Raw genomic sequence first — 13949 nt, 5'->3', positions numbered from 1 at the left:
GTAGATTAAGGGGTGTGGCTTTGTTCCAATAAAACTTTATTTACAAACACAGGCTGTGGGCTGGATTTGGCCTGCAGGCTGTAGTTTGTGATCCTTGATTCAGAGAGTTTAGCAAGGCTGAAAAGAACACCGACACCCCCTTGTTACCCACAGATGGGTGGGACTTGGCCAGAGGCCAAGAGGAGGGTGCTCACAGGGGAACATACAGCATGTAGAAGCCGGGAGGTGCTCCAGAGCACCAAGTGTGGGAAAGTGGGACATACAGGGAAGTTTCCAGAAAGCATGATGTCAAGTTGGAGGCAGAGCGCTGCTGGGGCGTGAAGAGTCTCTAGTCCAAGTGAGGGAGTTAGGAACTTGGGAGGGGCTGTTGTTGGGTCGGGGACCTGGGGTCAGCCAGGTGGTGACCTGGGATGGGGTGGGGACAGGCAATGAGGTAAGCTCTGCTCTTTATATTTTTGCAGATGCTTTTCTCAAACTTTCCTGATCCTGCGGGCAAGCTAAACCAGTTCCGGAAGAACCTGCGGGAGTTGCAGCAGCTCCGATGGGATGAGAGCTGGGTGCAGACTGTGCTCCCTTTGGTTATGGACACACAACTCCTGGGCCAGAGGCTAAAACCCCGGGACCCCTGCTGTCCTTCCCGCAGCTTTTTCTCGGAGTCTCAGGGCAAACCCTTTTGAGCAGCGCCTCCCAGTGGCCAGAAGCTGAAATGACAGCAGTGGTGCCGCCTGGTGAATGAATTGGTTCTGTGACCGGGAAGCTGTGCTTGGCTCCGATTTATTTTCCGGAGGCTCGGAAACACTTCCTCTCTTCTTCTGTTCTTCATGCCCCATGCCCCTGCTAGCGTATTACTGTTCTGTGACTTCCCTGTGACCTCTGCAGTACTCCTCATCCTGCGTTTGCTCTCCAGGTGTCACCTTTCTGCCGTGTTCCTAACATTTTGATTCCTGTCTTGAAAAAAGCACCTGCTGCATCGTAAGCCCAGGGATGTGGCAGCTGCAGCGGGCTTGGCTTTGTGAAGAACCGAGTGTATCCGCGGATGTGGCAGCTGCAGCAGGCTTGGCTTTGTGAGGAACCGAGTGTGTCCAGGGATGTGGCAGCTGCAGCGGGCTTGGCTTTGTGAGGAACCGAGTGTGTCCACGCTGGGGGAACATCATACTTGATACACACGTTTTTATTTGCACAAAGAAAATGCTATTTTTGGAGCCAGAGTTTTCATGTCTGAGTGATGGCGATTTTCTTAAGAACCAGAACTGCTGGCAGAAAGGGAGCACCCACACGCTTAGATAGCCGATGTCTTATTAGAAGGCAGTTTGTAGTTCCTGATTTGGAAATTAACATTCTCCAAACATTCCAGTCCAGTGAAAGTTTTATCCGCTTTCCCATATAAAAACTCTTCCCATGAGAGTGACGTGATTCTCACAATCCCGTTGGAGTCGTGTGTGAGTCCTACAGTGTGAGGTTCAGCATTGCCATCTCCAAGTGCTCTTCATAGGGAAACAGTTTCTGGTCATGACGAGGTTTCACTTCCCATCTGATCCTGGCCCGGCCTGGAAACAGAGCACATGTGTTTGAGGATGGCGGTGTTTGGGGACAGGACATGAGCGTATTGTGTGGGGCTGCTAGGACAGGCCTGGCGGGGTGGTGGGGGGGGGGGTGTCCAAGTCAGTTTACTTGGTTCACAGGTTCTCAGGCCCACCCAGGTGCCTAGAATTGGCCTCCAGGATGGGACCAGAAATCTGGTTTTGCATAGAAATGGCTAGCAGCAGGCACCATGCCGCTGTCCACTCTCTGCCCGCGTCTGCCCCAGCACTTGGCACAGCGGTACAGACGCAGAGATCTGAACCCGCATCTACCTGGCTGCTCAATCAACCCACTCTTCACAAAGCTTAGAAAGCAGCCAGGCACAGTGGCTCACACCTGTAATCCCAACACTTTGGGAGGCCAAGGCGGGTGGATCACTTGAGTTCAGGAGTTCGAGACCAGCCTGGCCAACATGGTGAAACCCCATCTCTACAAAAATACAAAAATTAGCCAGGCACGATGGCGGGTGCCTGTAATTCCAGCTACTTGGGAGGCTGAGGCAGGAGAATTGCTTGAACCCAGGAGGCGGAGGTTGCAGTGAGCCAAGATTGTGCCACTGCACTCGAGCCTGAGTGACAGAGTGAGACTCCATCTCAAAAAAAAAAAAAAAAATCACACACACACACACACACACACACACACACACAGCTTAGAAGGGGCTGGTGTTCTCATAAGCACAGCTGTCTGAAGAGCCGTTAGCCAGAATGATTCTTTTTTTTTTTTTTTGAGATACGATCTTGTTTTGTCACCCATGCTGGAGTGCAGTGGCACAGTCATTGCTCACTACAGCCTCGACTCCTGGGCTCTAGCAATCCTCCCACTTCCTGAGTAGCTGGGATGACAGGTGTGTGCCACCATGCTAGTAATTTTTTTATTTTGTAGAGATGGGGTCCTGAATTCATGGCCTCAAGTGATGCTCCTGCCTCAGCCTCTTTTATTATTTTTTTTTAGACGGAGTTTTACTCTGTTCCCCAGGCTGGAGTGCAGTGGTGCAATCTCAGCTCACTGCAACGCCTCCCAGGTGATTCTCCTGCCTCAGTCTCCCAAGTAGCTGGGATTATAGGCGTGCACCACCACGCCTGGCTAATTTTTGTGTTTTTAGTAGAGATGGGGTTTCACCGTGTTGGCCAGGCTGGTCTTGAACTCTTGACCTTAAGTGATCCCCTCACCTCAGCCTCCCAAAGCCTCAGCCTCTTACAGTGTTGGGATTACAGGCGTGAGACACTGTGGCCCGGGATGATTGTCAATCACAGTTTTTTGTTACGAGTGGAAAATGCGTATTTATAAAAATGAAATAGTACAGACATGAACGTGTAGAAGTCTCTATAATCCTGCCATCCAAGGATGGCATCTGTTAACGTGTATATCAGGGATGTCCAATCTTTTGGCCTCCCTGCACCACACTGGAAGAAGAAGAATCGCCTTGGGCCACACATAAAATACACTAATGCTAGCAATAGCTGGTGAGCTAAAAGAAAAAAAATCACAAAAAAACCTCGTACTGTTTTAAGAAAGTTTACAGATTTGTGTTGGGCCGCAGGTTGGACAAGCCTGCTCTATATATATTCTAGGTTTTCCCCTATAGGTATACTTATGTGAAAATGATTATTGTGATAATTTTTTTTTGAGATGAAGTCTTGCTATGTTGCTCAAGGGGGCCACAAACTCCTGGGCTTAAGCCATCCTCCCGCCTCAGCCTCCTGAGTAGTTGGGAATATAGGTACTCATAACCATGTGTGGGTGATTATTATTATTTTTTAAACAAAAATGGGGCTGGGCGCAGTAGCTCATGCCTGTAATACTAACACTTTGGGAGGCTGAGGCAGCAGATCGCTTGAGGTCAAGAGTTCAAGACCAGCCTGGCCAACATGGCGAAACCTCGACTCTACACAAAATACAAAAATTAGCCAGGCGTGGTAGCACGCACCTGTAGTCCCAGCTACTCAGGAGGCTGAGATGGGAGGATAGCTTGAACTGGGAGGTGGGAGGTTGCAGTGGGCCGAGATGGCACCACTGCACTCCAGCCTGGGCAATACAAAGCCAGACTCTGTCTCAAAAAAAAAAAAAAAAAAAAGGTGGGTGGGGGCTTCTACTATGTGTGCTGCTTGGCACTGTTTTTTTCACTTAAAAGATATTGCAGGTATTTTTTCACATAAGTATCTGAAGAAATACTTCCTTTATTTTTATTTATTTATTTATTTATTTTGCCTTTTTGAGACCGGGTCTTGCTCTGTTGCCTAGGCTAGAGTGCAGTGGTGAGATCAGGGCTCACTGCAGCCTCCACCTCCTGGGCTCAAGCCATCCTCCCACCTCAGCCTCCCGAGTAGCTGGGACTACAGGTGTGCGCAATCATGCCCGGCTAGTTTCTGTATGTTTTGTGGAGATGGGGTCCCACTATATTTCCCAGGTTGGTCTTGAACTCCTGGTGTCAAGAAGTCCTCCTGCCTTAGCCTCCTAAAGTGCTGGGATGACAGGCCTGAGCCCCGCGCCTGGTCAGCCTCCTGTGTGAGGTTGTGCGGGACTCTGTCGTGGAACCCAGTGTGTCTTCGTGTGCTGGCTTGTTTGTTGGCTCTGTAGTTAACGGGCTGCCCCACGTGGACAGGCATTGGACCCGTGTCTCTGTGTGCAGGCAGAGGCTGCTGCGCGTGCATCTGTGCACATGGCTGCCAGGAGGGGCTGTGCTCGGGGAGCTGGGGCAAAGGCTGGTGGCAATGGGGGGCTTGGGTGTAGTGTGGAGGCACGAGAGCCAGGTGGCCGGGCTGCAGTCTGTGGGAGCTCGGGGGTTGCTTGGCCTCTGTGTGTCCTAGTGTCTTTGTCGGTGAGATGGGACAATGATAGCACACTCTCACAGGTGCTGGGGGCTGACAAATGTCAGGTCTGAGGACAGTGGCTGGCCCACTACGGGGCCAATTCCCCTTCTCTATAGTCACCCTGCTCGTCTTCCATCAACTGGGTGCTCAGGACAGTGGCGTGGTGGATCCGCCTGTACAGCCTGTGCTCCAGCGTCCTGCAGGCCACAGCTGTGTCCAGCCCTGACCCCGACTGCCCCTCCCACCACCTCCATTTTATAGATGAGGAAACTGAGGCCCAAGGGCTTAGGGAACCCTGCTCTGAAGCACACAGTAGGGCTGCTGGGCTCAGATCCTCCCTCCCTGTGCTGAGCTGCCCTCCTCCTGCCACAAGCCCCCAGCCCCGAGCCCATCCTGCTTACCGGCCTCTGCCCTAGTTCCCCACATGGTGTGGGAGTGTGGGGCATCCTAGCTTTTCCCCAGCCCCCAGTTCTTTCACTTCCACTGGAGTCCCGCAGGGACAGCTCGGGGACCATGCAGGCCCGGGTGGGCATGGGGGCTCACCTAGCTCGGTGGTGAACAGCTGGCACGTCTCTGGGTTGCAGACAGTAAAGGCCACATAGACCTCTGGAGCCCGCTGGTGCTCCCGGCAGGCAGCCAGCCTCAGCAGGACCCCGACCAGCGACACGATGGCTTCTGGGCAATACAGCACGTCTACGGTGAAAGTTTCAGGTTACCGAAAGGGACCAGTGGACAGTCCCAGGTCATGCTGACCTCAGCAGCAGGGCGAGCCAGAGAGGCAGCGGTCATATGAGACTATTAGATGCCATTTGACCATTTGGGCCATTAGATGGAAAGGCAATTACTTGGGTGAAAAAGGAGAACCCTTAGTAGAGAAAGCTGCAAAAGACCGAAGCAAAAGAAAAAAATCTCCAGACTCACTGGTGTTCCTTAAAAAACGAGCTCTGGTTCTCGGCCTATCTAGAGGGCTGTGAATGACACAAAGCCTGACCCTGCCATGAACTTCGTGTTTCAGGAGTCTGCCGATTTGTCTGCTGGCTTGCAGGGGTGGGCCTGTGTCCCTGGCCACCGCTGGACCTGTGGTTTTCAGGGCTGGGACCCAGGACAACAGGCACAGCTCTGTTCGACCAGAGAGGAGACTGAGTGTGCTGGCAGGGGCGAGGGGTTTTTGGTGGCCCAGCCAAACACCACCTTCTCTCAAGGGCCCTGTCCTCATCCCAGAAGTGGTTGTTTTCCTCCTGTGGTCTCTGAAGGACACAGGGCATGGCTCTGGGACAGAGCCATGTGGTGACGACTGTAACGGGAGTATGCCTGTCTCCAACAAGAGGGCTGTGGCTTGAAGGTCACCTTAAGAGGCACCCCTATCCTTTGATGTCACCCTGGAGGCCCAGAGTAACTCTTCTGTAAGTCCCGTCATGTCCATGCCCGACAGCATCCATTGTTCCCTTTTCCCAGAGCTAAGAGCTGGGTAGAGCTGCAAGGACACCGCCTGCACAGGGTGCCCGGGGCTGGGCATTACCTGCTGCAATGACACCATCTGGCTGGATGGCAGAGAGCTGATGGACCGTCGTGACGTCCCAGTCCAGCTGGGCCACTGTCACCCTGGGGCTGTCTAAGTTGGCAGTGATGTCTGCCTCTAATGAGAGGCCATTGAGAAGGACATTCCCTCGGAGCTGTTCGAGGACCCGGCTGTGACAGTCGCTGAAGATGTATGCCCGGGGGCGGCACATCTTGCAGATGGCCAGGGCTGTGAGGCCAGCACCACTGCCAAGCTCTAGGACAGCCCTGGCGGGAGGAAAGGGGACCATGTCTGCGACTGCACCAGGGTAACCCTGCCTCGGCCCCCTGCCCTGCACCCCAAGGTCACCTATGAGGGAAGGCTGCCGGGTTCTCGATGGCCCATTCTGCAAGGTAGAGGGCAGCATCCCATGTGGCCAGGCCTGTGATGCCGTGGGAGATGATGGCTGTGCTCTTGGAGAGTGTGACAGCCTCCTGAGGGCTGCACCAAGAGAGGGCGAGAGAGTCATTCCAGCGATCAGAAGGCAAGTGGCTTAGAAGACAAGTAGCCATCCACCACATGGCTGAATAAACCATGACAGGACCAATCGCCACTCAGCAATGAGAAGCAGCTAACTGTTGACATGCCAACAGCTTGCGTGGGCCTCGGGGGTGTCACGTGGCATGAAAGACACTCACCTCAGGCCACACAGGATTCCATTCATTGAACATTCCTGAGACAATGGAATTCTGGTGATGGAGCACAGGTCAGTGGTGGCCAGGGGCCAGGTGTGGCTATGAAGGGGTGGCTGCCTTGTGATGATTCAATATGCTATGTTTTTCCTTTGTGGTTTTCTGTATCTATGTTTTATCTTATTTTTTTTGAGCTCTGTTCCCCAGGCTGGAGTCAGTGGCACAATCTTGGCTCACTGCAACCTCTGCCTCCTGGGTTCAAGCAATTCTCCTGCCTCAGCCGCCCAAGTAGGTACGACTACAGGCATGTGCCACCATGTCTGGCTAATTTTTCTACTTTTTTTTTAGACAGAGTTTCACTGTCTTTGCCCAGGCGGGAGCGCAATGGCGCGATCTTGGCTCACTACAACCTCCACCTCCCAGTTTCAAGAGATTCTCCTGCCTCAGCCTCCCGAGTAGCTGGGATTACAGGCGCCCACTACCACACCCTGCTAATTTTTGTATTTTTAGTAAAGACAGAGTTTCACCATGTTGGCCAGGCTGGTCTCAAACTCCTGACCTCAGGTGATCCCCCCGCCTCAGCCTCCCAAAGTGCTGGGATTACAGGCATGAGCCACCACGCCCGAACCTGCCAAGTATTCTTTGAGGACTGGGCACCAGGTCCTTGTGAAGCAGGTAGAGTTTGTCACCTATTGGACAAATGCCCAACGACCCCATGAGACATGCTGTTGTTGTTGCAGTGCTTGATTTACAGACAGGGAAACTGAGGCTAAAGAAGGTTGATGGACCTCATGTCTAAGACTGCAGAATGGGTGAGTCAGGATTTGAACCCACACCCACGTTTTCACTTTGTCTGTGCAGGAAGGGTATCTGGGCTGTGAGGGGAGGAGGGTGCCCTTCTCATACCAGCAAATAGCTCCCGTGGCCCTGAGTGGACTCCTTGGTCATCAGGGTCTCCACAAGCACCTCATACAGCTCGTCCAAAGGCTCTGTGTGGACAGCCTCGTGCTGGGGGCAGACAGAGTGAGAGCTTGTTTGCTTTCGTTCTAATCTGTAAAAATGGCCAGATGATTTTCACCAAGTTTGGAGGGGAGATTTGGGATGGAATGGTGTAATACCGGCCAGCTGGCATATAAAATATTCACTTCGTTGGGCATGGTGGTGTGTGCCGAATAGTCCCAGCTACTCTAGAGGCTGACATGGGAGGACTGCTTGAGCCCAGTAGTTAGAGGACAGCCTGGGCAAGAGACCTTGTCTCTAAAAAAAAAATTCACTTGGTAGGGAAACCTGGATGGGAGGGCCTTCAACGAGAGGTGTTGAGAGGGTAGAGTTAGGTGTAGTCTAGGGCAGGAGACAAGGATTCCGTGAGAGCTGCCACATGACCATGACAGAGAGCAGGAAAACAAAAGGTGCTTTTAAGTGAGCCCAGGCAGAACTGTGAGGGCGGCCCATGCTGCAGGCTGTGGCTGTCAGCAGGCTGCTTCTCCAGGGCTGGCCCCATCCTAAAATTCACAGGGCAGCAGCAGGGTATACTGGGTGACTGCTGCCCTCTCCTGGTGGCACAGGGCAGACCTGCTGGTGACCACAGATGCACCCTTTTGGGGAGGACTAGGGAGAAAGCAGGTATTGGAGAAGCAGGGGGTTGCTTATTTGCTAAAAGTGTGGCCCTTTCACTCAGCAGTTCTGCTACTGCCTACTGAGGAACGGCCTCTCGACATCCTTATGTCGAACCCTGCATGTTCGGGCCCATCTTTAAAATCCACCCTAGGCCAGGTGCGGTGGCTCATGCCTGTAATCCCAGCACATTGGGAGGCCGAGGCAGGCGGATCACCTGAGGTCAGGAGTTCGAGACCAGCCTGGCCAAAATGGTGAAACTCTGTCTCTACTAAAAATACAAAAATTAGCCAGGCATGGTGGCGTGTGCCTGTAGTCCCAGCTTCTTAGGAGGCTAGGCACGAGAGTTGCTTGAATCCGGGAGGCAGAGGTTTCAGGGAGCCGAGACTGTGGCACAGTAATCCAGCCTGGGCAACACAGTGAGACTGTCTCAAAAAAATAAATAAGTAAAAAATAAAATCCATCCTGTATCAGTCAGGAAAGAGCTCATTCTAGCAGGATCAATGCAGAGAATTCACCAGAGGAACTAGTTCCAAAGGTATGGCAAGAGCTAAACCTTCCAACAGGGGCCCATGGGGCAACCCAGAGACAGACAAGAGCAGGAAACTCCAAAACCTTCGGCGGGCAGGACAGAGGGTGTGGATGAGGGTTCCAGTGCTGTGGGCTGGGCCAGCCTGGTAGGAATGAGAATCCATATGCTGGGAGCTGGGGCCCCAGAGAAGCAGCTGCTGCGGAAACCCCAGGAGGCAGAGTGAGGGAGAGACGCTGGCCTCCCCTTCTTCCTGCCCTGCACTGTCTCCCATGGGTCACACGCGGCTGCAGCCAGTCGCCTGGGGAGGCCCCTGCCATGCTGGGGTTTGCAAAGCAGGCCCAGGGCCTGGGAAGGATGGGGGCTCCAGCACGCAGGTGGCTATGCTGTCTGGCTACTGGGCGGACACTGCCCATTGCTGACCTTTTTGATGAGTTCTGAGAGAAAGCACCGGGCACAGTTGACTGACGGCGGGTGCTTCACACACACAGGATGCTTCACAGTCTACAGCAAAGGACAGAACGTTGGTTGCTCGAGCACCCGTCTTAAGTCTCCTATGAGCTTCAAGCCAACACAGCAGAGGGCAAACTCCAGGCTACCCAATCTCTCAGCAAAGATGTAGATGGACACAGCGTTCTGGCCCCATGCATCTGAAGTTTGTCTGAAGATATAACCCATTTCCTAAAAATGCTTCCACTGCAGTGGCACAGGCTGTGGCAGCATTTCTAATGCCCATTCTGAGCAGGAACACAGGGCACGTGGGCCCAAACCACCTCCCTCCCAGAGGAGCCAGTGTGAACCAGGGTTTGCAGTAAAGACAGTCGCCAACTGTCTGGCTCTATGGAAGAGGCGGGAAGGCCCACTCAGCAACTGCTCTCTTGGAGTGTGTGTCCCTGGGGACAGGATGGATGGGAGGGGATGCTCAGGGTGACACTCCAGCTAAAGCTGAGAGAAGCCAAGTGCAGGATGAGCAAGTTCCAGGCAGTGGGAACAGCCTGTGCAAGCTATGAGGTGGCCACGGCCTGGCACTTGGAAAGGAGGGCAGACGGACTGGTGCAGCAGGAGTGGGGATGGTGGGAAAACAGGAGCCTGGAGGGAGAGGGAGGAGACAGTCTGCAGTGCCTGCTGGCTGGGAGGGATGCAGATTCTGCCCAAGGGCAGCAAAGTACCCCACGCAATACACAGGCTCTTCAGGCTGGTGCTGGTTTTTCATTTTTTCTGACACAGAGTCTCGCTCTGTTGCCCAGGCTGGAGTGCAGTGGCCCGATCAAGGCTCACCGCAGCCTCTGCCTCCTGGGTTCAAGCGATTCTCCTGCCTCAGCCTCCCGAGTAGCTGGGAATATAGGCATGCACCACCACGCCCAGCTAATTTTTGTATTTTTAGTAGAGATGGGTTTTTGCCATGTTGGCTAGGCCGGTCTTGAAGTCCTGACCTCAGGTGATCCATCCACCTCAGCTTCCCAAAGTCCTGGGATTACAGGTGTGAGCCAGTGCACCCAGCCTTGTGCTGGGTTTGAAAGCAGCTATCCCTACATTTCATGCTTCACCACCTACAAGAGTGAGGCTCAGGGTGCAACTCAGAGCAGGGTGCGAGATAACTTCAGGTATCTCCATGCTCGAAGCCCTGACCTACTGTATTGCCCCGAAAGTCTTCCCTGCTGTGGCTGCATCTTTTCCACATGGATCATCTTGGTTCACCTCTAGCACAGGAATTCTTCACTGGGGCTCCTAGGATGGGCTGGGTGGGTGGGGGTGGAGAATGTCTGCCTCCAGAGTTAGTATGGAAAATGTATTCTTCTGGTGCACTTCTTTCTGGGAGGGAGTCTATTGCTTTGTCTTTTCAGAAGGGCTCATGGCCCTTCGAAGGTGAAGACCCAGGATGCAGGGTGATCTGCACTTGGCCCTCAAGGCCAAGGTCAGGCTGTGGCTGGGCCTGGTGGTGATCCTGCCTCTCACCTGCATGCAGATGCTCTTGAGTCCAAACCCCACCCTGGGCAAAGTAAGGGCCCATTTAGGTCTAGAAGAGACAGGAGTGGGCAGGACAGGCCTCAAGAATGCAAAAAAGAAAGTCTCTGAGCATCTACCAAATGCTAGAAGCTGTTTTGCACCTGTCATCTCTGTTTTTGCTGTGGTTTAAAAAACTTTCCTTAGATTTCCCCCTCTCATGCAGATTTTTGTATATTCTGATGTCTTTGTCTAAGTCTTAGATAGAAAATGAAAGAGCTGGAGCTGTCAGAGGTGCCAATACCCACCTGCAGTGCTGACTCAATGTTCAATGTTCTTTGAACAGGGGTGTTTTTAAAGGGTACAAGCACACCTGTGGTTCTTCTCTCAGGTCTTCCGGAGAGATTCAGGAGGCAGGGTCATGAGTCCCAGGGACTCTGGGATTCTTACCTTCTGCAAAATATCCCGCAGAAGCTCAGAATCTGATGAGTCTCTTAACTTTGCTTCTAAGCTCTGTGTGGACGGGAGAGAGAGAAATCTCAAGGGCGCATTCACAGGAACATTAAACACGCAATAGAATGTGTTGGCAAAGCGCTGTGTGATCTCTCCCTGGGGACGTGGAGCCAGTTGGAAGTGGAAGCCACAGCAGCTGAAAGCCTGACCTTCAGATGTCACAGGGTGCACCCGGATGAGTCACAGGAAGAAGGCTAGAAGACTGACTCTTGGCCACATTAGTCCTGGCTACTTAGCGGCCACCCGGATCATGGGCCAGCTCCCTGGTTGCACTGGTCAGCCAGGAATTACCAGGGCAGCCATGGCACCAAGGTTTGATGAGCTTGCCATCTGAGTTTAAGTGGAAATGCAGAATGTGCCCATACCAGCCTGGGTTACATTGTCCTCTTACAGGGCCTCAAGCCCAGCAGCGAACTTTGGCTCCCGAGTTAGGCAGACTGCCTCAGCTGGTATGTGACACAGGGCAAGGCACTTCATTGCTTCAGAGCTCCTTCCATGCTGTAAAAGGCCTTACAAGACCTGATCCTAATCCCTCTCTCTGGACTGTTCTCCCTCACCCCTGGCCCACCCTGCTCACTCCACTCCAGCCACACTGGCTGCCTTGCTGTTGTTCCTCAACCACAGCTGGCTTGTTTCCACCACAGGGCCTTTGCATATCCTGTTCCCCAAGCCCTTCCCATGGCTGGCTGCTTCACCACTCAGGCCCCAGTTCAAATGCCACCTCTTTGGGGAAGGCTTCCCTGATTCCCCGACTTTGGTGACTCTTCTCCCCAGTTGCTCCATTCACCATTTCCCTGTTTTATTGGCTTTAAAGCCACTCTCATCTGGTCTTTTCTTGTTTATTTATTTATTTGTTTATTCTCTGGCTCTCCCATGCAAGCAGAGCCTCATCTGTCATAGGTACTGCTGATCCATGGTGCCTGGCTCACGGAAGGCATTTATTAAACATTTTGAGACTGAATAAAAACACTAGCTAACACCGACATGCATTTACCATGAGCCAGGCACTGATCCACAGGCTTTTGTACTCAACCCTGACAACAACCCTAAGAGGTAGGTATCATTATATCCCCCATTTTATTAATAAGAAAACAACAGCACAGAGAGATGCAGTCACTTGCCCAAGGTCACACGGGGCCAGGGGTTGGGCCAGGATTCGAAGCAGGCAGGCTGTCTCCTGGGTCTGAACTCTCAACTACTACACCCTATTCAAACAATCCCTCTGGTCAAATGTGAGTGATAATAATAGTACCCACCTCGTGGGTGTTGAGGGTGAGCCCAAGTTAGCATTCAGCGTGGGCATGTGAACAATTATAGCCAATATTGAATGGAGACCTATGATGCTTTTACGAAGGTTTCTATTTTGGGTTAAAAATGCACAAATTTCTCCTGACCAGAAACGATCTCTGAGTGCTAAATATTTTATGTCAATGAAATAACGCAAATGATTAAGCAACACCCCATAAAATGGGGCAGACCCAGGGAGGAATATATATCCAAACTGACTCATCCCAGTGAGCTCACCGCACATGAATTACAAATGGGGCCGGGTGCATTAAGCCCCTCTACTGGCAGAAGGGAGGCTGCTGCCTGCCATGCGCCTGTGCTGAGAATGGCAGGTCCCCAGGGAGACGAGAGGCCACCCCCTTCTCTGTCTCTTCCATCACAGGTGTGAGAGCCTCAGAGCATGAGCCGATTCTGTGCAGTTCTCGACATACAGATGAGAACACTGAGTCACGAGGGACACCCTGTGACCTGGTCACCGCGCTCAGGAGGACGTGGTTACCCGCGGTCCTGAGGGCGCTTTTTAGAATGGGCAAGGGCAGCTGTGTCCCAGTGACCAGAACGATTACTGCCTTTAAAAAGTCGTGAAAATGATTGTGAACTGTACCCCACAACGAGCGCGCCTCTGCCCCCCAAGACGGTGGAGAGGCCCCCAGCTTAGGCCGCCAGCCCGCGGGGCAGGAAGCCCCAGGGATGGGGACCGGGTCGCGCGGACCTGACGGGCGGGAGCCCAGGCACTCACGTGGCGGGCGTGTCGGGGGCTTCAGCACGGAGACCCATCCCGTCTACCCCTGGACTCCCGCGAGCCCCGCGGGCGTCTCCGCTCGCCCCGCCGCCCACCAGCCAGGGGAAGGAGTGCAGTGCGCGCGCCGCCAGAAAGCGGCGCTCCAAACTCTGCAGCAAGAGTTAGGTCCCCGCGTTCTCCCCGGGCGCCATGACGTGGGCGGGGCCGCAGCGTGGCCGGGAGACCCGGCGGAAGCCGGGCCTGGACTGAAGAGGGGGCGGGCCCAGGGCAGTGCGCGGGGGCAGAGAGGGGGCGGGGCCTGGGGGTAGGGTCAGGAGGAGAGTCGTGGGGGCGGCTCTAGGGCGGGGCCAGGATGAGCGTTATGAGGCGGGGGCTTGGGGTGGGGCCAGGATGAGCGTCATGAGGGCGAGGCCTGGGGTAGGGCCAGGATAAGCGCCGTTGGGGCAGGTCCTGGGGAGAGTTCAGGTTGGCGGGTCCTGGGGCGGGGCCAGGACAGGGCGATCCTGGAAGCGGGGCTTCGGAAGCGTCCAGGTTGGAGGCGTCCTGGAGGCGGGGCCTTGCGTGGGGGCAGGATAAGAGTCCTGGAGGCGGGCGTTAGGGTGGGGGTAAACGATGACTGGGTTCAGGAGGCGAGACTCCGAGCAGAGCCCAGGAGACAGGTCTTAGGGCGGGGCTAAGGCCAGACCCAGAAAAGTGCTCAGGAGGCGGGGCCAGGGCGGGGCGTTGACTATGTCGTAGC

The 13949-nt window shown here is 53.9% G+C and overlaps 1 protein-coding gene and 1 pseudogene across 5 annotated transcripts in view; one reads left to right on the top strand and one right to left on the bottom strand.

Annotated features, from left to right (window-relative positions):
• ALG1L1P (ALG1 chitobiosyldiphosphodolichol beta-mannosyltransferase like) overlaps positions 1 to 1208 on the top strand; it is a 62497-nt gene extending 61289 nt beyond the window's left edge. For all 5 annotated transcript variants that reach the window (XM_034957272.3, XM_063602554.1, XM_014344361.4 and 2 more), the window contains one exon: positions 462 to 1208. In XM_034957272.3, the coding sequence (XP_034813163.2) occupies positions 462 to 677 (216 nt within the window). In that variant the 3' untranslated portion in view covers positions 678 to 1208. The remainder of the gene's footprint in view (positions 1 to 461) is intronic.
• LOC117979748 (protein-lysine N-methyltransferase EEF2KMT-like) lies at positions 6 to 13401 on the bottom strand (annotated as a pseudogene).
• Positions 13402 to 13949: the final 548 nt, after the last annotated feature.

Source organism: Pan paniscus, chromosome 2, assembly GCF_029289425.2.
Source record: "Pan paniscus chromosome 2, NHGRI_mPanPan1-v2.0_pri, whole genome shotgun sequence".
Classification (NCBI taxonomy): Eukaryota; Metazoa; Chordata; class Mammalia; order Primates; family Hominidae; genus Pan; species Pan paniscus.
This window is presented reverse-complemented; position numbering and strand designations above follow the sequence as displayed.